At 26.0% G+C, this 23,857-nt stretch overlaps 1 protein-coding gene across 2 annotated transcripts in view; it reads left to right on the forward strand.

The window, feature by feature from the left end:
- The window catches only part of LOC106615056 (sodium/potassium/calcium exchanger 4), a 35,541-nt gene extending 12,468 nt beyond the window's left edge, over window positions 1-23,073 (forward strand). The window contains exons 1-8 of one of the 2 annotated variants that reach the window (XM_036376998.2): window positions 642-1,020; window positions 15,410-15,547; window positions 18,152-18,459; window positions 18,534-18,765; window positions 19,887-20,021; window positions 20,413-20,652; window positions 21,311-21,412; window positions 21,824-23,073. In XM_036376998.2, coding sequence (XP_036232891.2) covers window positions 1,011-1,020; window positions 15,410-15,547; window positions 18,152-18,459; window positions 18,534-18,765; window positions 19,887-20,021; window positions 20,413-20,652; window positions 21,311-21,412; window positions 21,824-22,146 — 1,488 coding nt within the window. In that variant the 5' untranslated portion in view covers window positions 642-1,010 and the 3' untranslated portion in view covers window positions 22,147-23,073. Of the gene's footprint in view, window positions 1-641; window positions 1,021-15,409; window positions 15,548-18,151; window positions 18,460-18,533; window positions 18,766-19,886; window positions 20,022-20,412; window positions 20,653-21,310; window positions 21,413-21,823 lie in introns of those variants that run through there. The other variant, XM_014231087.3, reaches the window with a different exon arrangement.
- The last annotated feature ends 784 nt before the right edge of the window (window positions 23,074-23,857 follow it).

The following is a 23,857-nucleotide window of genomic DNA, read 5'->3' on the forward strand; positions in this document are numbered from 1 at the left end:
ATCACTATAAGTAAATCAAAGCGTTTAAGCATGAAAACCGACCGATCGACGCTACTTATGATAATTGCACAGCTGGTAGGCAAGTTCTCAGCTTAGTAGAAGGCGCGACGTTATGTGGAGATGTGGCGGCGGTAAATAAAGCTATAAAGCAGCTGTCTGTTTAGCCAAAAAATAAAGCGAACTTGAGAAAATACCAAAATCGCGCGACTAAGCTGAGCAACAAGTTTTGACTTCTCAGTATTAAAGAGTGGAGAGCACGTGGCGTGCTGAGAACATATACCTAGTAGCGAGTTTGTATGAGCGCGCATGCAACAGCAGTTAACTCGCATTTCCTTACAACACTTTACAATGTCAATATAATTGTTTTTATGCACCACACTGTTGTTGTTATTGTTGCACTACCGCATAATTATATCGGTGTTGCCATGGTATCGGTTCTCTGTTATGCTACTCACATAAAATATATTTATTATTTCTCTGTTTTATCCACTATATTGGCGCTCCAATGCCCACATCACATATACAATATGTATGTTTGTGATGGCAACGTCGCAACATTTACCGCTTATAAACGTCGATAAAACTAGACAACACTCTTATTTGCTTGTGAAACGCTTAACCGCCAACAACTACGCGCACTACAAATACTATTGTGCTTGGAGTATACGCTGTTCGCTCATTAGCCGGTGTAAATTGACAAAAGTGGCTTTTGTGTTGCGCCGCGCGTTATTGACACCGCCAGCAGTGAATTGAAGAAGTATACGCCACGGTTAACCACAAAGTGTGTAAACAATAAATAAGCAAAAAGTGACAAAAAGAAGCAAAAATACTATTAAAATGTATTTTAAAATTTTTTTTTTTCTTTATCAATGAAACCACAAAATACGTTACCGCAGAGTGAAAAAATTGTGCAAAAGACTTGCGAAAAAAGTGAACTAATTAAAGCTACTCAAATTACTTGGCAGTAATTTACTATTATGATATAATTGAAGTCGCTTATTCTATTACAAATGGCGAAAGGTAATAAATAGTAATAAATAAATAAGCAATTACAAAATTGTATGGTGAATATTTGTATGAAATGGCAAAAAACTGCAATGAAATGTACAGTAAAAAAAATATATACTATAAATATAAAAAAATATGCTAAAAAATATTTATTTTAATTATTAAATAAAAAAAAAATTACAAAAAAATAAAAATCACAAAATAAATAAAAATAAAAAATAATATAAAAAATAAAAATGGCAATACCCGCATAACTACAATAAAATGTATAGTTCAGTTTTCTCATCAACTGCATTAAGGTTATGTGACGCGGTATAAATTCTCCTTTACTACTGTATGTGCTACATTTCAATAGTTCCCCATAAATCGTTGGCGCACTACAATTCTGCAGCTTGCTGAATTTTGAAGCCAATTTTCCAGCTACATACTTTCACGCACGTGCTTTACAAACTTTCACTTTTATTATACTATTCTAAACATTTTAATTCATTATGCACTACAAATCATATTCACAACACAACATTAACGCAAAATCAATTAAATTTTCAATTATTTGTAACTAGTTTCTTATTGTTTTTTTTTTTGTTGTTAACATCGTAGTTTTAAATTTACGTTATTCGATGTTATTGTTTTGCTTTAGCACTAGTTCGTACGCACGTAAAAGTATGGTAAGGTGTCTGCACGTAAATCGCTGCAATAAATGTAAACAAAAATGTTATCGATACATTATAATTTGAATTAACACTTTGAAATAATAATATTAATTTAAGAATAATTTATTGCAATTGAGTATTATCAAAAATAGTTTTATTATAGAAATAATAAATGTGGAACACTATAAATATATATTTTTTTGTTTGAAATTATTAAAATAATAAAAAATGTAAATCATCCTGCGAAATTTATAGAATAAACAACCTTTATGACTATGTGTTAGTTGGCAATAAATTTGTAAATCCACCACGCAGCACTTATTTATATTTTTGATAGGTTTGTTAAAGTGTAAATTTAATTTGTTAAAGCTTTTAAGCGCATAAAGGTCAAATATGACGCTCTAACTTTACCTAAAATTCATTTTAATGGAACATTTTATAATATTATATACATATATTTTTTATATACGTATATTAGGGTGCTCCAAAAATATTTTTCAATATTATCCTCTCGAAAATGATTAAACTTTGAATTTAAAGAAATTGTGTAAGTTATCAAAAATTATTAGTCACTAAATTTTTGTAATTTGGAAAATTTTTTGAAATTTCGAATTTTTTTTTGAAATTTCGAAAAATTTTGTAAATTATCAAAAATAATCAAGTTTCGAAATTTGGAGAAGTTATAAATTTTTGAAATTTTGAAGATTTGAAATTTTTGAAAATTAGAAAAATTTGGAAACCTTAAGAACTTTTTAAATTTTTTGAAATTTGGAGAAATTTTGTCATTTTTAAACAGTTGTAACTACTTTTCTTATACAGATGTCTTAGAGTTGAGTAAAGCTCAGAGACTCCACTTTAAGAATATAAAATGTTTTTTCGTAAAAAAGAATGCGTAAATTATGTATAAAATTAATTTTATTTATAAAAACATTTCCCATGTTAGTTATACGAGTATGAGAATAATGATCACATATATTTTTGTATAATATTGGAAAACAATAGAGTTAACGCTTTTATGTTTGGTGAGGACTTTTATTGCAACAAATAGAAGCACTTAAGAGTGTGAGAGTTGAAAAAAAAGTATAATTTTTTCAGCAACCAAATTCTAATATAAAATTTGTGGTAAACTTAAAACGCCATGTTGATCTATGAGGATCTGATGATCCATTTTTAGGGGTTTATGGGTAACATAACAGATGAACAGTTGTCTAAGTGAGATCCATCGATCAGGATCAATTCTGCAATCTAATTTAACCTCACCAAACCCTAATATAAATAAGTACATCCATATATATACAGAATATCACAATTTCAATTTTCTCTAAATTATTTCCGGAAACAATGCCTTTGCGCTTAAACACATATTTTACTACAAAAATTATCGATATTTTAAATAAAATTTGAAACTCACCAATTTATCGCTTCTGTACAAAATTCACTGCATTTATAAAATAACAATATTTTTATGAATGGCAATTTGTGCAATTAGCTTGCAATCTCAATTTGCAAATGCTGCGCATAATTCTTAGCGCAAAAATCCGCGTGAATATTGTAATAAAGTAAATAAACATTTTATAACTTGTATGTGTCAGAAAATTATTGTTTATATGAGCGCAAAAAGTGTATGTAATTTTTGCAAGCAGCAACACATGAAGAAAGCAGTACAAAATTAAAAAAATAAAAATTACAAAGAAAAATAAAAATAAAAACCCAAAACAGAAAAATATAATGGAGAAAAAACCGAAACAAAAAAAATACCTTTAATGATCAAAACAAAAACATTATATTGTGTTGTGCAAACTTGTTTTGGACACTTAAGAAATGTGTGCCACACTTGTGCTATGTTACGAGGAGCAGCAATTAAGCCCTGCAGACAGCAAAAATCAAAAATAGCAACAAATATGCAAAGCAGCGCAGATAAAAGCCTGTCTGCAGCGCAAGAAAATGAGTAATACATAATTTCTCCTTTTTCGCGCCACACTTCTCGAATGCCATGCATGTAAAACGCATTAATTGCGTTTTAAAAAAAAAATTTCATTAAAACCAATTGTTTATTAAACGTTTAAAAATAATTGACAAGTTTAACATATAGTGGGTGAAGCGCGCTGGTAAAAGTTAAGGGCGCAGCGCGCACAATGTATAATAAAAATTAAAATAAACTAAAGTGCATTGATTACATGTAAAATTACTTGAAGCTGTAAAATGTGTATATATGTATGTTTGCAGACAATTTAATAGTTATTATTGTTGCATTTTTTCCAAGCTGTGAATTTTGCAAATATCATTTGAATATTTGATTAAATTGTAAACAAAAGCAATAACACGCACACATTTCAACAATTAAATTTTATTTATTTGCGCATGAGAATTATGGCAGCTGCTTAAACCACCTTCGTGCATATAAACAAACATATTCTGCGCCTACAAATACAAATGGGCATTATATTTAGTAAGCTTGGCCTTAATTGCGGCCAGTCATTTTGGCTGTACTTCTGTGAAAAAAAAATTATATTGAAATGTATTGTAAATAAATGTTTATAATAGTCAGGCGTTAATAATTGAAGATAACCAATTGTTTGTGCAAATCAAATGTAGTTAGCCGCTTTGGCACTGTGACAAGAATGTAAAAAATTTCAAAGTCAACGCATCCGCCAGCGCGCATGTTGTATTGTTTGGCTACTAGTTGTTGGCGTATGTTAACAATTCAATTATGTTGTTGTTGCAAAGCGAGGAAGGGCAATTCTTTATGAATTTTGTTCAATTTTGCTGGGTCAGTCAACTAAATGCTTTTTATTGGCGTGAAGCACCACTGTAATTACATGCAAACTAGTTACAGCCGTGTGCCAAAAATTAGCAGCATTTATATTTTTAATAACTGCAATAATAATAATTGTAAAAATTTAATTTTTTTTTGTTATTAATTTTGCTATTTTAAATATTTTGCAATTTCATGCCAAAGATTGTACAAAAATTCAAACATTTTAATTTGTTATGTATAATAAATCATATTCTCATAACAACATTAACACAGTAACAATCAAATTTTCAATTATTTGTAACAAATTTCTTATTCATTTATTGTTTACAGCAAAGTTTTAATGTTATTGTTTTGATTTACCACTAGTTGGCACACTTGTAAAAGTATTATAAGGTGTCTGCACGCAAATTTTTAACTAAAAAAAATTATTTCACTCGCCAAAACGTAACAAAATTTGTAACTTAAAAAAATTAAAAACTAAAATAATTTGAGTTCTCAGGCGTTAGTGCTGTTAAATTATATAGATAGTTGAATTATTTATAATTACATTTGCTTATTTTAAATTTTGTATTCAAATTTTAATTTAAAATTGCTATTAAAGTTTAAATTAAAATCATTATTAAAATTATTATTTTGATACTAAAATTTAAATTTCAAATTATTAAAAAAGCTTAGATTTAAAACTAGCATAAAACTGATTATTTTAACATTAAAATTTAAAATTATTAAAATTTTAAGATGATATCAAGATAATTATTATTAATAATTTTAATTTTATGACTTAAATTACATATTTTTTCTTTTAAAACCACATTTAAACTTTTTTAAACTGCCTTGCACACATTTTCATTAATTTACTTATTTAAACCCAAAACTACCTTTAATTGATTGCTATTCCCCTACACATCACTGCTACAGCTCATATACTCACGCTCTCACTCGTTGCACTCAGTAGTTATTTATGAGCAATAGGGACACTGCTGCACTATCAAATAAAGGGCTTAACTCAGTAACATAAATATGTATGTATTGTGCACGACCGGTTTGGCGAGTGAGTAGTGAAGATTTTTTTTACTATTTTCATTGTAAATGCATACTCATAATAAAAACGAAATGAATTAAGGCAATAAAAGCGCACAAAAATTACTTGTAAAAAGTTTTCAAAGTGTATATAATCATTTTTAGCGTTTTTAATGCACAAATATTGTAAGAATATCTTCACAAAATTTATAACTAATTGATATATTAAAAAAATTAAATTAATATTGCCATAAAATTTCTTTTTGTTATGAAAAACCAAATTTGTCACTAAAAGCTTTAATATTTTAGCTTTTTATTCAAATAATTTCTTTTATAATGAAAACTTTTGGCCGTGAAGGCTTTATATTAATTAACTATTTTAAATTAAAATTTAAAGTTAACAAAAATCTTATAATAAAAACTCAAATTTATGGTTACAAGCTTTAATTTGGTAGACTTTTTTGATCCTAAAAAATTTACTTATGCTCACCAACTATTTTTAAACATTTCTTTTGTCTTAAAAAATAACATAATAATTAAAATTTTATTTAGAAACTCTTTTTTGAACAAAATAAAGTTCTCGGATTTCACTAAGCGATAACTTTTATCTGCATGACAGCGTTCAATAAGTTTACTACACGCTTGGAACGTGCACACAGCTTTCACCATGCTAAAGTTTCATATGCACAAAAGCTTTAGTAAGTTCTGCATTTTTGAGACATACATGTATGTAATACAGATGGAAAACTTTTTATTTTCGCACAAAAAGAAAACTCCGCAGCTTTCACTATGCTAAAGGTTTCATATACATAAAAGCTTTAGTAAGTTTAATGCATTTTTGAGTCTTGCATGTATGTAATACAGATAAAAAATGTTCTTTTCGCAAAAGCAGAAAGCTTCGCAGCTGTCACTAAGCTAGAACTCTCATGTGCATGAAAGCTTCAGTGAATTCAATGCATGTAACATGTACGTATGCAATAATGATTTTTCTTTTGTACAGTGAAATTAAGCTCTGAGGCTTTCACTAGAATATGCTTGAAAGCTTCAGTAGGTTTAATGAATTTTTGAACATATAAGTATGTAATACGGATAAAAAAACTTGTTCTCACAATAGAAAAAAGCTCTGTAGCTTTTATAGACTAAATCATGATTTTTTTGTAACACTTCTTGCTTTTCTCCACAAAATTTGAAATTTCAAACATTTATATCGATAGCAATATTCATATTGGCAAGAAAACTTAAACAACTAACAATATAACACAAGGTTAATATGCCGCTAAAAATCACGCTAAGTGCATGTCAATTGTGTGATAAGAAAACTAAAAAGTAAACAAACAATTGCAAACCGAGCAACACACACACATTCACATATACATGCTATGCAATAAATATGAATGCATAATTAATAAAGTTGAAATCACGATAAATTTTGTGATAATTTCATTGTGCTGTTTTCTTTTTATTGTTTTTGTTGTAATAATTTTGTTTACCTATTCACTTTTTTATCTTTATTTATATGCCATTTTTCCTGTTCCTAAGTATTTACAATGGCACTTTTATTTGTTTGCCGGAAATACATGCGAGTTTATTTTTTTTATTAACATGAGTTAATAGATTTAGAATTAACTCAATGAGTAATAGAACTATTTGACTGCTTGTCTGATAGTTGTGCTCACTGTTGATACTTCTGATAAACGAAATAAGTACTTGGCTGTTTTCTGACTAATTAATTACTCTACTGACTGACTGTCCGGCGTTTTCGCGCAATGCTGCTACAAAGTAGCGGTACTTATCTAAATATTCGCAGTCCAAAAGGGTTTCGTTTACACTCATAACCGAATTAAATAAACATTGAGCACTTAGCTCATAAATTCGGCAAACAAGAGAATAGTAATAGTAAAAAACCGCAAAAAAAAGAGCGGTAAATAGCAGCAATACAGTAAAATAAAAATATTTTATGACAGTTTTCTTTCGGGAAGGGATAAAATTTATTCAAACAGAGCCTTGACGTATGCCCACTATTTTTGACAGATGACAGCTGTTTACAGAAATAGACATCAGCTCATATTAGTTTAGGTAAAAACATCCTCATGCGTTGATAATTAGGAAATGGAAAAACAAATAAACATATGTTTACGGCTACAGTTTAACACTAGAACTACGAACCGGTCAAAATGACTGGTTGTATCTTTTATTAATACCATTTTCTCTTTATTCCTATTTAATATTTTACGATAATGTTATAATTTTTATTAAATTTGTGTATAGAATATTATTATAGATTATTTTGTTCTTACGCTTCTAATTTTCAGAGAGAGAGAGACCTATTTGAAATAGGTATAGGGTAAATCTTCGTAGTTCTAAAGTATTTATAACTTGATAATTAAGAAGTCAGACTTTTAAATAGTATTTGCATTTTCTTAAGTGCTTGACTACTTGACTGCAATTATTATTATGCATAGTGCTTTAATACTGATTTTTAGGGATTCTAAATAAAAATAGTAAAAATCGATTGATGAAAAATAACATCTGCTTTTTTATAGCATAAAAGGGTATGAAAAAAATGTTATCTTGATTTTTAACGTTCAGTTTGTATGACAGCTATACTCTACGGTTTCTGAGCAATATGCTCGGAGATTGTAGCGATGTCAAATAAAAATGTTTTGCATGCAAAGATGTGAGCTTAATCGCTCAGTTTGTATGGCAGCTATATGCTGTAGTGGTCCGATATCGGCGACAAATCAGCAGCTTCTTGGGCGTACGCAAAATTTCAGCTACTTATATAGATATCTCAAGAAGTGAGGGACTAGATCGCGTATATACAGACAAACTAAATCGACTCAGCTTGTCAAGCTAATCAGTTATACATATATATATTTTATAGTGCTTTTGCAGTTTCCTTCTGGGTGCTAAAAACTGCGTGGCAAACTTAATATACCCTGTTCAGAGTATAAAAATAGAAAAAAAAATTGAAAATTGAATAGTACTCTTCTTGTTTGAAACTACAAAATTATCGAGAATCGATTAATCTTTCGAATATATTATATAATATTAAGCTCATTGACGCTTATAAGGTGTTCGCACCTTTAGTTGATCATATAGGAAACACACAGTATTGAAGAAAGGATATGCTGAGCACGTGACTAGCATTGTGGTTTAAAACACAGACCAATACAAAATCTATAAAAAATAATCGATACGTATATACTTAAACATAACAGTGACAATCTTTATTGCTAATTAGTGCACTAAATACTTTCACATAAAAAATGATTTTCCTGATTCATCTGCTAATTAACTAACAGCAAGTACATATTGCTTGACAACCCTTAACACACTGCTAATGAAATATTCACGTGCAATTATCACGGGTCTAAAATATGCCTAGAATCGCAAATTCAATTAACTTTTGCTATAATTATAACAATTTTCTAAACAAATACAACACAAAGATTTGAGCAGCCGTCATTGACACATTGCAATTCTCACAATCGATTATTTTACGTATTGATAATGCATACTTAACCAATGAAGGCGCGCAATTTGGTGTTATGCAGCAAAGTTTGCTTTAATTGTTAAACTTTATTTATTGACAGGCTAATGACCAAATGCCAACTGCTCGCAAAGTTTAATAAGCGTAATTAATTATTAAACATTTATGCGTATTTGAAATTTTTTGTTGTGATTATGACTGTTGTGGCTATCTAGGAAGAGTTAAGTGGACAATTTAGATAATTTTATAATTTTTAAGAGTCAGGAATTAATATAATTTTAAATTCAGTGTTTTATATCAAATTATTGAAATTGACTTATTTGCGGCAAAAGTTTTTGCAGCTACATTTATAAGTAATCACAAGCAACAAATGCCAATCAGCTGAGTTGTGACAGCAAAAAATTACGCATACGCCGTGTCAGCTGTGGTTGATATTTGCAATTTAAAAAAACGCGTTGGAATTGATTTAAAGCTTTAAAAAATAATAATAGTATAACAAAAATATAAATTTAAATTTGCACAAAACAATTTAAATTTGCAAAAAATTTAATTAAAATTAGCAAAAAAAATTTTAAATTGCAAAAAATTTAATTAAAATTTGCCAACCAAATTAATTTAAATTTGAAAAACAAATAAGTTTAAATCTGCAAAAAATTAAATTCAAATTTGGAAAAAAAAAATCTAATTTAAATTTGCAAAAATAAATTAAAATTTGCAAAAAAATATTAAATTCAAATTTGATAAGTATGAAAGATTAATATTTTAATTTTATAAGTAAACCGAAACCCCCACTTACATTTGATAAGATAATGTTAAAAAAGTTATGAACGAGTTTAAGTAAAATTTTGAAGATAAAATTTCTTAGTGAAATACTGGAAATTTTCTGCCTAAAGTGGTTTGCTTATCAGCAGACAGTCATTATAAATAGTTATAAATATAATTAAACACAAATGTTAGTCATAGTTGTTTAAAAAATAATATCGAAATGATGATATCGATAACAATTATGACATAATTATAAATTGAGTTAAGTGTAAACGATTTATAATAAGCTTGATCGCGATTCACATGCAACAAATCCATCACTTGACGTGGACTACAGTAACACAATGAGAGGGTTTTAAAATGAGTGATAACACTGCTAAATACTTATATCTGGTTTTATATTTGATAAATGTCAAGTTCCACTAAGCAAGTTACCATAAGTTTTGATAAGGATTATTCAAGCAGTCAATCACAACCGCAACCAAAATCATTGACATACAATAAATTGAAAATCAGAATTATGATATATAAGTAGAAAATAAATGATTGTTGGCTGATAACGGCGCTTGCATGATTAATCACGAAAATGCATTACTTTTGGCAGCAATTTGATATACGCACACGCGCGTTCAAACATAAATATAAATAAATAAACAAAAATTAAAAGTTATATTTTTTATTTGTAATGCACGTGTTGTTGATTTTAGTTGCCTTTGAGTGCCGCGTGTTTTAATCTGATCTATAATTAATTACATATATACGATAGCATGATTTCGATATATTTATATATAATATTTGGTTATTTGCAAATTAATTTATATTTTTATTTTTTTTTCGTTTACTGATAAGAAAAAGCGTAAATTATTTTGGTGACTTATAATTATCACTGTTGGATATGTAAATAGTAATGCAAAAAGTGATTAATCACAAAACAAATAATTTACTCAGCAATGATAGAAATATCGAGGAATTGGTAATTAATATATTTTTTTCATAAACATTTATAGTTATTTTATAGATTTTTCGATAAAAATTGTATTTAATTTATTTGGTAAACATACCATAACATAAAGTTTACTTTTTATTGATATTTATGCTATAATAGCCGAATTATATATATATAACTTTTTGTGTTAATGAGGTTTATTTTATTAATGGTTTTACTTTTTTATTAGTTTTTTATATTTTTTTTTTACTTATTAATAATTTAAACTTTTTATTTTATTACTATTTAATTTTGACGATTTTTCAATAAATGTTTTATTTAATTTGTTTTTTAGTATTATATGTAAAATTTACTTTTTTATTCTTATTTATGCTAATATAAATACAATATATATAAAATTTTTTTAAATTGATGTTTTATAATTCGATTTATTATATTATTTTTAATTTTTTCTTATACTTTTTCAATTTGATTCTTTAAAATATTTTTAGTTTTTTCTTATATATTTTTAATTTGATTCATTAAAATATTTTTAATTTTTTCTTATTAGCATTTGTAGTAACTTTATAATATTTTCAATATATTTAATTTTTTTTTTTCTTTTTTTTTGCATTTTTGAATGCTTTTGTTTATTTTTTAAAATACATGTTTATATTGTGTTTAATATTTACTTATTAGCCTTTATAGGTATTTTGTAAATTTTTCTAAGAGTATTTTATTTAATGATTTATTTTCTTAAAATCTTTTTTTTAATTACTTTTAAATTTTTTTCTTGCTTTATTAAATTGTTTTGGATTTTTTTTCTATTCGTTTTTTAATTGTTTGTTTTACATGCTTTTAAGTTTTATTTTAATTTAAATTAATTTTTTTTTTTAATTTTTGCGTATTAAATTTTATAGTTATTTTATTAATTTTTCTGTGAGTATTTTATTTAATTTTTATATTCATTAATTTTTCTATCAGTATTTTATATAATTTTTATATTTAATAATTTTTTATTAGTATTTTATTTAAGTTTTATAGTAATATTTTATATTAACTTGTTTTATTTAACTTCATTTACGTATGTATTTTTTAATTTCTTTCAATTATTCTTTGAATGTTTTTAGTTTATTTTAATTTTTTTAATTGTTTTTTAATTTTCATTTATTAATTTTTTTTATTTTTTTTTTCTACATTCTTTTAAATTTTTTTATTTAAACATATTTTTTTTATTATATTTTTAATAAAAGTTTTTTAATTTTATTTGAATTTTTTATTATAATATATTTTAGGTTTTATATAAACAATATTTTTGTTAAGCTTATTTCATTAATTGCGGAAAAATTTCCTACTTAATTAAACTAATATCGCGCGTCGCTAAACTAATCAAAATCTACTATGTAATATTATATAATTTTCAATTTGTTACCATTGATATTAACAGTCTATCAAACCGGCGTGACTGAGTTGTTAAGAGCTTTTTAAATTATTATTTTGCATTTTTTTTTCGTTTTTCGTCAACAACACTTAAGGTGTTGACAAGAACGCACGCCAAAAGGCAAATTAATAATGATATAAGAATATACATTTTTTTTAAGTACATATAAATTGATAAACAAATGTGTACATATATGTATGTATGTTTAAGGCGCATAAATGGCATTGAGCGAAGAGACTTTTTTATAAAATGATCATGAATTATTAAATACAGCTATAACTGCTGTAGGCTCACGTAGTACCCACACTCATTTGCGCGTTGTATAAAGTTACGCGTCAACAGCACTGGCACTAACCCCACTCACGCCAAACAGCTGTTTTAAGCGATACCCATACGTTATTTATGACATACAATGAGCACACACTGCTAAACAATTAGCGCACTGCACCACTGCCAGCAGCGTGTTAATAAATCATTCCACTCAAAAACCGTTACTCTTGCCGCTACTGCCATTCTACATAGTGCAACAATCAGTACACTCATCATTCATCACACAGCACTCATCAAGCTTCATACTTAGTGTAAATAAACAATACTAATGTTAGCTGTTAGTTAGTGATTCTTTTTTGTTTTTGTTGTTGTAATTTAGCTGTTATACTGTTAGCTGTTTATTGTTGTTCTTCAATGTAATGCATAGTAATCACACTGATAAGTAAATAATGAATAAATGCGCGCATTAATAATAATAATAATTTATTGACACTTTTTGTTGTCGTTACTAGTATATTTTAGTTGTTAGCATTGTTGTTGTAGGCGCTCGTTCAATATGCAATTTGTGTTCCCTGTTACGTACATATTTGAATTGAAACCTTTGTTTTTGTTGTTTTCATATTTGTTGTGTTATTTTCATGCGATAAATAAGTGCCAGCAGAATAATGAACGCATAAAAAGAATTTTTAAAAGTTATTAGTGGCAACCTTATATTTTAAAAATGCACTTTGAGTGATTTTTTTTTGTTGTCATAGTGGAAAAGTAATACTAATTTCTTCACAAATAATTTTTATACACCATAAAACCGTTATATATGCTGAAAAATCAAATATACGCAAACATTTACTGCCTGCAATATTTTTACACTCAATAATTTACCGTTAGGCGTATTTTTGGTTTTGGTTTAAAGAACAGAAATCAGTTTTATTTAGTACAAATTGCTCAATTTTACACCCATTAATGTATTTTCAACTCAAATTATTTGCTCATTATGTTGAACAACTAAACACTTAGCTCAAAGTGATTGAGTGATTTGATATTTGTGCGATTTCAAGCTTCTGTAAGAGTATAGCTCAATTTAAGATCTCTCTGTCAGCCTTTTGAAAATTTCGTAAATAATATAAAAACTACTTAAGAATTCCAACTCCATCAATTTTTAGTCTTCATTGAATTTTAATAAGCGGCGTTTCATTTTGAAAAATTTTGTATTCTCTTGTTTACGTAGCCGATCGCCAGGAGGACCTCCGAAAAATTATGTTGGACTCTGAGAAAGATTTTTTGTCTAAAATTACCCTCGGTCTAGTATCCAAAAAAAACAAATATTATTACTATAGATCAAAACAGTTAAGAATCGAAGGATCATTAAAAATTTAGATTTTTCAAACAGGTTGGCTCTACAAAAAACAATCTTTTTTGTGAAAAATTTTACACTTTTCTCTACATTTTACATTCTAGATTTGCTTAAAAAATCGAAATTATCAAAAATCTTATTCCTTCGGTCACTGTTTGTCAAATACAACTGAGAATGTCGCATGAAAATTTCAAGCCGATTCTAGCCGTTTCAAAAAAATATTCCGCAACGATTCTGGCAACAGCGTTTCGAGAAGAACGCGTTAAAAGTTTTAGGCGCCAATTACACCACTTTCAAACATTCTTGCAATTACGCGCCTACTTCCGAAACTATTTTCCGCATCAACGTCAAATTTTCGTTGAACAATCTCAAATACATGTACGTTCGATATGTGAGCATGATGCAAAATCGAAAAAAATCGATTTTTTGAGAACAACAAAACAATAATATGGTCCCTAATGCAATCTTCAACTCATTTAAACCTGAAACTAGTTACTTCTAAAGTATCACATCTAATGTTTTTCAAATATCCAAACAAAAACAATTGTCATTGAGCAGCAGAACCAGACCGCTGTATAAATAGCACTTGCTGCATTTTGTTAGTAACTTGAAAATTATTTGCCCAATATATCATAGAATTAGAATGCTTGAAAATAAGAGTTACTAAATTTTCCTCTGCCGAATATTAATTACTCCTGCACGTCGGAGATTTTTTTCTGGAATAGATAAGCAGATTTGTTTTACAACTTCTATAGTGTGTACAATGCTAATGGCGATAATTAAGCTCGTAAAGATTTGCATATTGGCATATTTACTGAAAGTTAATGAGCCAATTGAGATATTAGAATAAATACATTTCTCTTTAGAATACGTGATTTAAGTGTTCCGTTATTCAAGCATACATATAATCACGCTCTACTCTCTCTCAAACACACTGTTCGCATTTAACAGGTGTTAGTGAATTTTCCACGAAATTAAATTTCTTCCGAATATTTAATAAAAGTAAGCTGGCACCTTATAAAAGTTAATTATAGTTATGCCAATAAAAAATATTTGAGGTTTAAGGCGAGCGTATAAATTATGACTACACTAAAAGAGACAAGTTGATAAATATTTTTCAAACTCATAAATTTAGATTAGTAACTAAAAATTTAATACAGAATACTACTAAAACTAATAAAGCAAACAAATTCAAAAATAAAAAATAAAAAAAGCTTAAAAGCACATAAAAAATTTGTAAAAAATGTAAATTCGCACACGCAAATAAAAAAATTATTAAAAGACAGAATACTAAAAGTATTATATCAACAAAATTTAAAAAATTAAAGTTTAAAAAAACAAAAACGCACATTGAAAGGCTTATAGAACAAAAAAAAAACATTAGAAAAACCTTTAAATTTTTATAAAAAAAATTTTTAAGAAAACTTTATTTTTTCTATATATGTATATAAATAAAACTGAAACGCTTTAAAAAAAAAAAATTTAGTAAAAAGTTAATAGTTAATATATAATTTTAGTAAAAAACTTTTTATACAAAAAAGCGGAATACTAAAAATAATAAATTAACAAAATTTATTAAACCAAAATTAAAAAAAAAATTTATATAAACAAAAACCGAAACGCTTATAAAACAAAAAAATTGAGTCAAAAATTAAAATTTTTTTAGCAAATTTTTTTTAAATATTTTTGTTTTCAATATCAATTTTTTTAACTCATCTCTTTCAGAATATAATGAAACGTTTCTGGAACAAACCTTCCATTATATTGAATATGTACTGCATCAGCCATTGGCACGTGAGGACCAGCTTTGTGAAGAGGATACTACCGGTACACCGTTAGATGAGTTTCCTGAATTTTTCACAGGTATGTTTATTATGTCAAATACAACAATATAAAAGTAAACATGTAAAAAAAAGTAAATTTTACAAAAACACAAAGCAAACTTACAAACCATAATTCACATACCCAGAGCGCACATGCTTCAAGCTTGCGAGTAGAAACAAAAACGGCGAATAGCTTACAGCTTTAAAAACTAATATACATAAATTGCAAGTTCGAAAATAGAAATACACAATTATTCAAAATTGAACTGCTAATTTTTTACTCAGAAAATTGTAAATAATTCAAAGAAATGTATTAAAAAAAAAGGTCAAAAGCTCTTTTGTAATTTTTTTTAAGTATTTTAATAAGTCACAGAAATGTATAAAAAAAAAGCTCAAAAGCTCTTCTGTTAAAAAAAAGCCCAAAAGCTTTTACGTTATTTTTTAATGCTTATTTTTATATAAGATAAAAATTAGCTGGAATACTATTTTGTTATATTTGAAAATACTAAACGACAAAACGTTGCTAGTTAAACTTTCGAAGCTTAAAAGCTCAATTTTTCGTACGCAGAATTATTTAAAAAGAAAAAAGTACGAGAAAGAACTAATTAAATAAAATTTAGCTGCTTTATTTTCTAGCAGTTAAAAGCTTCAAAGTCGTAAACAATTCAAACTCAAAAGCTCTTTCGTTATATTTGAATATTTGTTTGTATAAAAAGCGAGAAAATATAAATGGATAGGTATTTAAAATTTAGCTCGGAAAGTTGACAAAAGCTAAAAAGCTCTTTTTTACTTTGAAATTAAGATACAAATTTGTTGGAATACTATTTTGAAAACGAAATGAAAACGTTGCCTATTAAACTTTCAAAGTTTAAACGCTACATTTTTCTTATGCCGAATTTTATTTAAAGAAGTTTATAAACTTTAGAATTTAGAACTGCATTTTTTTTTATATGGACTACAAAATTTTAAAAACTCTTAAAATTTTAAAAAAAATCGTAATTACACTGAAATTTTTAGTAAAACCTGGAAAAAGCTCAAGTTTTGCATTTGCTTAAAAAGCTGTGAAAGCTCCAAACTGTTCTAACATGTATGTATTTTGTTAATGTACAATGCTATATAATTCACTATAAAAAGCATTCTCATGGCGTAAATTTTAAAAGCTTCAAAGTTCAATAAAAGTTTTAAAGTAGATGTGTAAAACTTTTTAAAGCTCAACGTTATGAGCTTTTACAACTTTTTATTTTTATGAGTTTAACAAATTTTATATTAAATGCTTCGGTGAAAAATTCCCGCCGAGTTTTTCGTGAAACCAGTGTTAATATATATGTATATGTATATGTATATATAAATATCAGCACGTGAGCTATATATTATATATAGCTATAGCTTATCTCATTAACATTTTGCACTACGCTTATCGAAACTAACACATGTTGGATTTATAAGTACCGCGCAGAGTGAGTCAATTTTTTTAATCGGCGGTCATTAGCGAATTATCTACATTGCAAGTCCTGAGTTCAATGGAATGCAATTTGAAAGTAGGGAAAACCCAGCTAATTAGAAGATAATTTGGTAGCAATTTGAAGGAGGCGATTTCTGAGATTATTTAAAAGAGGCCGGAAATTGACCGATTAAAAAATATTTACTATTTGTATAGTGTTTGCTTTTGTTGTTGTTTAATTTAAAAATATATTAAAATTATGAACAAATTTTGAAAAAAAAAATTTATAAAATATATTAAATAAATATTACATTAAAGTATCACTTTTTTGAAAAAAAAATTAACAATTTAGAAGACAAAATATAATAATTAAAAAAAAATTAAGAATGTATTACTTTTTTTCAAAATTAACAATTTTGATTATTAAAATTTATAATTTGAATGAGCAAAAGTTTTTTATAAAAAAATTTATTTAAATATCGCAATTAAAAAAAAATATTTTGTTTATAATAAATTAATAATTAAAAAGAGTAAAAAATTAAAAAAAAAAAATTAATACAGTAACGCCTTAAAAAAAAATTATTTTGATAATTTTTAATAATTTGAAAGAGTAAAAAATAATTATTTAAAAAAAAATATTTTTAAATATAAAATAAAATAATTATATTATTATAATAAATAAAAATAAAGAGTAAACATTAATAAAGTTTGCGTTAAAATAAAATAATTTCAAAAAAATAATTTATAAAAAATTACAAAAAAAAGTAATTATTTTGATTATAATAAATTAATAATTTGAAAGAGTAAACATTTTTTATAAAAAATGAATAAAATATTGCCTTAAAAAAAAATTAATATTTTGATAATTTTTAGTAATTTAAAGGAGTAAAAATTTTTTTTTTTTAAATTAATAGCGTATCACTTCACGATAATAATTAATAATTTTGAATATAATAAATTAATATTTTGAAAAGCAAAGTTTTTTAATAAAAAAAAATTAGTATCACTTTTTTGATAAAAGTTAATAAATTAATAATTTGGAAAAGTAAACATTTTTTATTATAAAAATTAAAAAATTTTAACAACAAACATTTTTTATAAAAAAAAATTATATAGTATCGAATTTTTGACAAACATTTTTTATAACAAAAACTTTTAATAAACAAAACTTTATAATACTTACCAAATATTTTCCCTGCACAGTGGAGCAATTACGTCAAGGCTGGGTCGTGTTGCATGTCATTGCCGCCGTCTATTTCTTCATATTGCTCGCCATTATTTGCAATGACTTTTTCCTGCCCACCGTTGAATGTATATGTGAAGATTTGAATTTATCCAAAGATGTCGCTGCGGCGACTTTTATGGCCACCGCCACCTCAATGCCCGAATTCTTTACGAATACGATAAGTACGCTCATAACGGATTCGGATATGGGCTTGGGCACGATTATCGGTTCGCTGATGTTCAATACATTGGGCGTGGCTGCGCTGGGGGCGTTATGCATAAAAAAGGTAAGGCGTATATGTAAACAGTTTATATTTCTTTGATTTTAATTTCTCTCTCGTTTTTAAACGCTCTTTTACAGCCTGTCCAACTCGATTGGTGGCCTATAGCGCGTGACTGTGTCATATATAGTTTTAATACAATTATACTCATTATACTCGCCTGGGGTGGCTATGTCAGCTTCGCCGAATCATGCATCATGATGGGTTTCCTCATTTTCTATTATTTTCTTACATTTAACAACAACAAATTTATGCCAGCCATACGTGTTTTCGTAGAGGATAAGATGAATTGCTGCATATCGAAGCGATATGGTGAGTAAATTGGAGAAACCAATAGCGGGAATAGAAAATAAAATACTAAAATGCAATAATAAATAAAAAAAACAAAAAACTAAAAAATTATTAAAAACAAAAATAGAAATATTATTTATAATTTAACAAAATAAAAAATTCTATGAAAACTAGAAAATTTTTTTTTGATAAAAATTGGTTTTCGACAGAAAATTATTGTCATAAGTAAATTTAAATTGAATAAAAAATAAATTGATAAATTTTTGCTTATATTTTTCGTAACTGTTAACTTTTCCACTTAAAAAAATATTTTTATTTTATTAAATTTAATTATATTTTGTGCATTTAATGGATTTTGTAAATTACCTAGTTAAATATAATTTTTTTCGCAAATATTTCATTTTTTTGTTTGCTTCATTTCATTAAAATTATTCTATAGAATTATTAAAAATATATTTTTATGAGAATATTTAATTCAAATTTAATGAAACAAAAAAAATAATAGCTTCATGAAAATTGGATTTCTCAGAAAATGTGTGCCTTAAAAAATTTCAACTTAATGATGACGCTGAAAATGAACCGTTAAATTTTAGTTGTCGATATATGAATAGTAATAGTTAATAAATGAATAGTAAAAATGAAATTCGAACAAAATTAGTTTCTTAACAAATTTAAATTTTATATATTTATATATATATTTATTATTTTATTTCATTTTTTATCTATTATATATTATTTTGAATAAACTTTTTTTTTTGCAAATATTTGAATTTTTTTACTTTTATTTTATGCAGTTATTATTTTTATAATATTTTAATACATACTTATTATTGTGTTTTATTTATTATTTTTATATTTATTTTTAATATTTTTATTTTTGCAAATATTTGAAATTTTTTATTTTTATTGTATTTTTGCAAATATTTGAAATATTTTATTTTTATTTTATGCATTTTATTGTATATAAATATTCATTATTATATTTTATTTATTATTATTATATTGTATGTTTTTTTTTGCAAATATTTGCATTTTTTTATATATTTTGTAATTACTAGTTTTTTTTTTTTAATTATATATTTACTATTATATTTTATTTTTTATCATTATATTTTATTTTCAATCTTTAATTTTTTTTACAGATTTTACTGAACCACCAGAGAATAGTGCCAAGGCGCGTCTGCCACTCAAAAAGGATCATCTGGGCGGTGATGGACTGTTTGTGATAAATTTACCCGATAATACCTCGACAGTGAATTTGACGCATTCCAAAAGTTGTAAGTTCATAAAAAAAATTAAAAATGAATAAATAAAAAACTGCTGAATATGAGACATGTGATTACAATTTTGAAAATTTTATGTAATAAAAATATTAAAAAAAAAACTAAAAAAAATATTCCTTACAAATTTTAGTATGTTTAAAATTTAAACTATTTTGTGATATATGATGATTAAAAAAATTTAAATAATAATATTGAAATTTTTTAAAAATGTTTATGTTCTTATAATTGAAAAAATACTATTGAAAAATTAAAAAAAAAGTTTTGTTTTTTATAATTGAAAAAATAATTAAAAAAAACAAATAGTTATAAAAAAAAATTATATATATTTTTAGAATGTTTAAAATTTAAAAGAAAAATTTTTATTTAAATAATTTTTTCTCTGCAGTTAATAGCGACGAAAGCGATGACGTGCCACCGCAACCGCAAAAACTCTTCTCTCTACCACATGGTGAGACGGCATTTAGAAAATTCTGGTGGGCCTTCATATTTCCCATTAAATTTACACTCACATTTGTGATACCCAATCCCGCACATCATCGTCGCCTCTATCCACTCTCATTTGTGATGTGCATCATTGCGATTGGTCTCAATGCTTATATGATTGTTTGGATGTTGACAGCATTTGGTGAGTAAAAATTATAAAAAATACTAATACAATTCAAATTAATTCGATAGCTTGATTTAAGTAATCAATTAAAATTACTGATACAGTACATTATAAAACAAGCGATATCTTTTCCGTTGACTTTCGTAATTTTATGTTAATTAAATTTGTAGTGAATAAAGGTAGCTCAAGTTCGCAATTTAATTAGTCTCAAAGTCAATCTAACTGACAGCAAATTCGTCATAAGAACAATTTACATTTGTTAATTAAATATTAATTAGCCGCTTGTTTAATATAAATTCTGTTCTGGTGGTTTACAAACTAGATCACACAATGCGTTTAGAATGATCATTATATCAGGTAAAATGTTAGCGTCTTTAAGCAGTTTACTATTAGAAGGTTTGCGTCTGTACTAAATTAATTTTTATTGATGTGACTTGAAAAATATCATATGCTGAATGATCATGTGATTTTGCTGATCGATCATATGATCACAAAGACAGTTTAAGAACGACAATTCAGAAAAGAAATGAATACCAACTTAAAAATACATTACTAAAATATATTGTTTAGAAGCTAAATTATTAAAAATATATTTTTTAAATATATGTATAATATATATTATATAGTAAATCTTTTTGCAATCTGTATTTATAAAACTTTTTTGTAACTATTACAGGTGTTGCGGTAAATGTACCTGAAATAATTATGGGACTCACCTTTTTGGCGGCCGGTTCAACTATGCCCGAAGCGGTTTCCAGTTGTATTTCACTGCGTAATGGTGAGTAAAACAATTAGACAACTCTTTCTCTCTATCTCACTCTCTCTTTCTTACAAATTGAATTTGTCAATATCAGCTACTTTGCTGATGTCACAGTAGCTATCTATTAAAACTAACGGTTTTCACGCCACTTTTACTTTTTCAAAAATTAGTACACTCTCCATTCTCTCTCCTTTTTTATTTTCTGTCACTTCACGTCTTCTCTTTCACTCTCTCTCTCTGTATATTCTCTTTCACTTCTCGTCTTCTCTCTTTCTCTTTTTAAATTTTTTAAAAAGTAACTGTAAACTCATTTAACAACACTCAATCTCTCTTTTATTTTACGTCCTTTCTCCGTTTTTCGCTTTTCTCTTCCAATCACTCAAACGATATTATATTTACTATCTCTCTCTCGCTCTCACTCTTATTTAGGTGAAAACGGCATTGGCGTCTCCAACTCGCTGGGCGCTAACTCACTTGCCATCCTACTCTCGCTGGGCGTGCCATGGTTTATTAAAAACTGCATGAATTATGGCAAAACAGATGGCAGCGCTATGATTCAAATTGCCGCGCAAGGTATTGAGTTCAACATTATCATTCTGCTGTTCTGCACATTAGCGCTCTTCCTCATATTGAGTTTTAGCGGTTATCGTCTAACGAAACGCGCGGGCGTAGCATTGATCGGCATCTATTTAGTTTTTATTGTGCTGCAGATTTTGATTGAGATGAACGTGTTCTTCCCAAAGCAATGCTAGTGAGCAAAATCGAAAATAGTAAAAATGGATGTTTGAAAAGTTAGAACGTTGTGAAACTAATAATAGTATTTTCTTGTATATTTTTTGTAAAAAAAAAAATTAATAATTTTATTACGTGAGCTAATTAAGACTGTTTAGTACTGTAAGTGCGATGTATAAAAACACCAAATCTATTTAATTACACAATGCGAAGCCAAATTTTAGCTGTTGAATTTTTAGGTAATATCAGTTTTAAGTTTGCCTATATTCTTGTACACCGACTTTAACACTAAAGTTATATTATTTTAAGTAGATTTATATATAAATATATATATTTAATTACAACTCAGCCGAAAAATTGTGCTATAGCAAATTAATTAGTGCCAAAAGTAGAAATAGGCGGTTGTGAAATTGTACGTAGGTACACTGTGTAAAACCGCTTTCAATGCAATAAGGCTATGTAAACTTGTACTTAATGAATTTATACTCAGCTGAGTAATAATGTACATATATTACTTTATTTATTATTATTAAATTTTTTTAATTTTGTTGAGTTGAAGATAATGTGCATGTAATTAAAATTGCAATTTAAATTAAACTTAAGACGTTGATTATTGTAAAACAATTAGATTTGTCGAAAAATGTATGGAGGCAGACATATTAAAATTGGCTTTCATAATTATAATTCATGTCTAGACTCTTTTAATTGAGATTTTTTTAAACGAAAAAATTTATGTAACTTCATCTAACCTCCTAATTTTCCTATAGTTCAATTTTCCTAAGTGCTTACAATAACATTAACCTTGAAACTGCTTTCACCAAATGCACACACAAAAGACGACAAACAAATTCATACTAAAAATATAAAAAATATAAACAACGAATTAGCATATAAGCAAATGATGTAATGAAAACGAAAAAATAAATAATTTTGAAACAGTTATAAAACGACTTTTATTAATACGTACATAAAAAAATATATAGAAAAATTAAAAATCTAAAAGAATAAAAAGTACATATGAAAATATATTAAATATTTAAAAAATAATTTTTATGACTTTTATTAAAACGGATATAGAGAGTAATAAAAAAATTAAAAATTTAAAACAATTAAAAGTTCATATGAAACTAAAGTACTTCCTAAATAATTTAAAAATCACTTTTATATATAATATATAATAAAAAATATATATATATATAATAAAAAGTAAAATAAAATATATATAATATACCATATAATATATAATATATATATAAATTTTACATATTTTTTTTATATGGTTGTTGCAGTATTTTATGGCAATTTTTCTTTAACTTTTTCCACTAAAGTAAAAATTCTATTTTTTTATATTTTCTCAATTCGTACTTTTATTTTTAGTTGGCGTTATTTCTTTCTTTAGCAGGTATAATTATTGTAAAGATTTTTATTTTATTTATGGAGTAAATGTTTTTAGCACTAAGAAAAAATATATACAATTATGTATTTGTTTATATATTTTTGTTTATTTTGAATTATATAATGATTAAATACTAGTTTTTGGGTCTTACAAAATGACTCGAAATAATGTTTATGAAATAATATTTTAGTAGACAAAATTAATTAAAATTTAAAATCGTCTAAACCAAATTTTATACTTTTACAAAATGGCTTAATTCACTGTTTATAAAAAAAACTAAAAACGAATAACTAAAATTTTTTTTTCAAAAATTATCTAGTAAATTCTTAACCTAA

This window comes from Bactrocera oleae, chromosome 5 (genome assembly GCF_042242935.1).
Source record: "Bactrocera oleae isolate idBacOlea1 chromosome 5, idBacOlea1, whole genome shotgun sequence".
In the NCBI taxonomy this organism is placed as follows: Eukaryota; Metazoa; Arthropoda; class Insecta; order Diptera; family Tephritidae; genus Bactrocera; species Bactrocera oleae.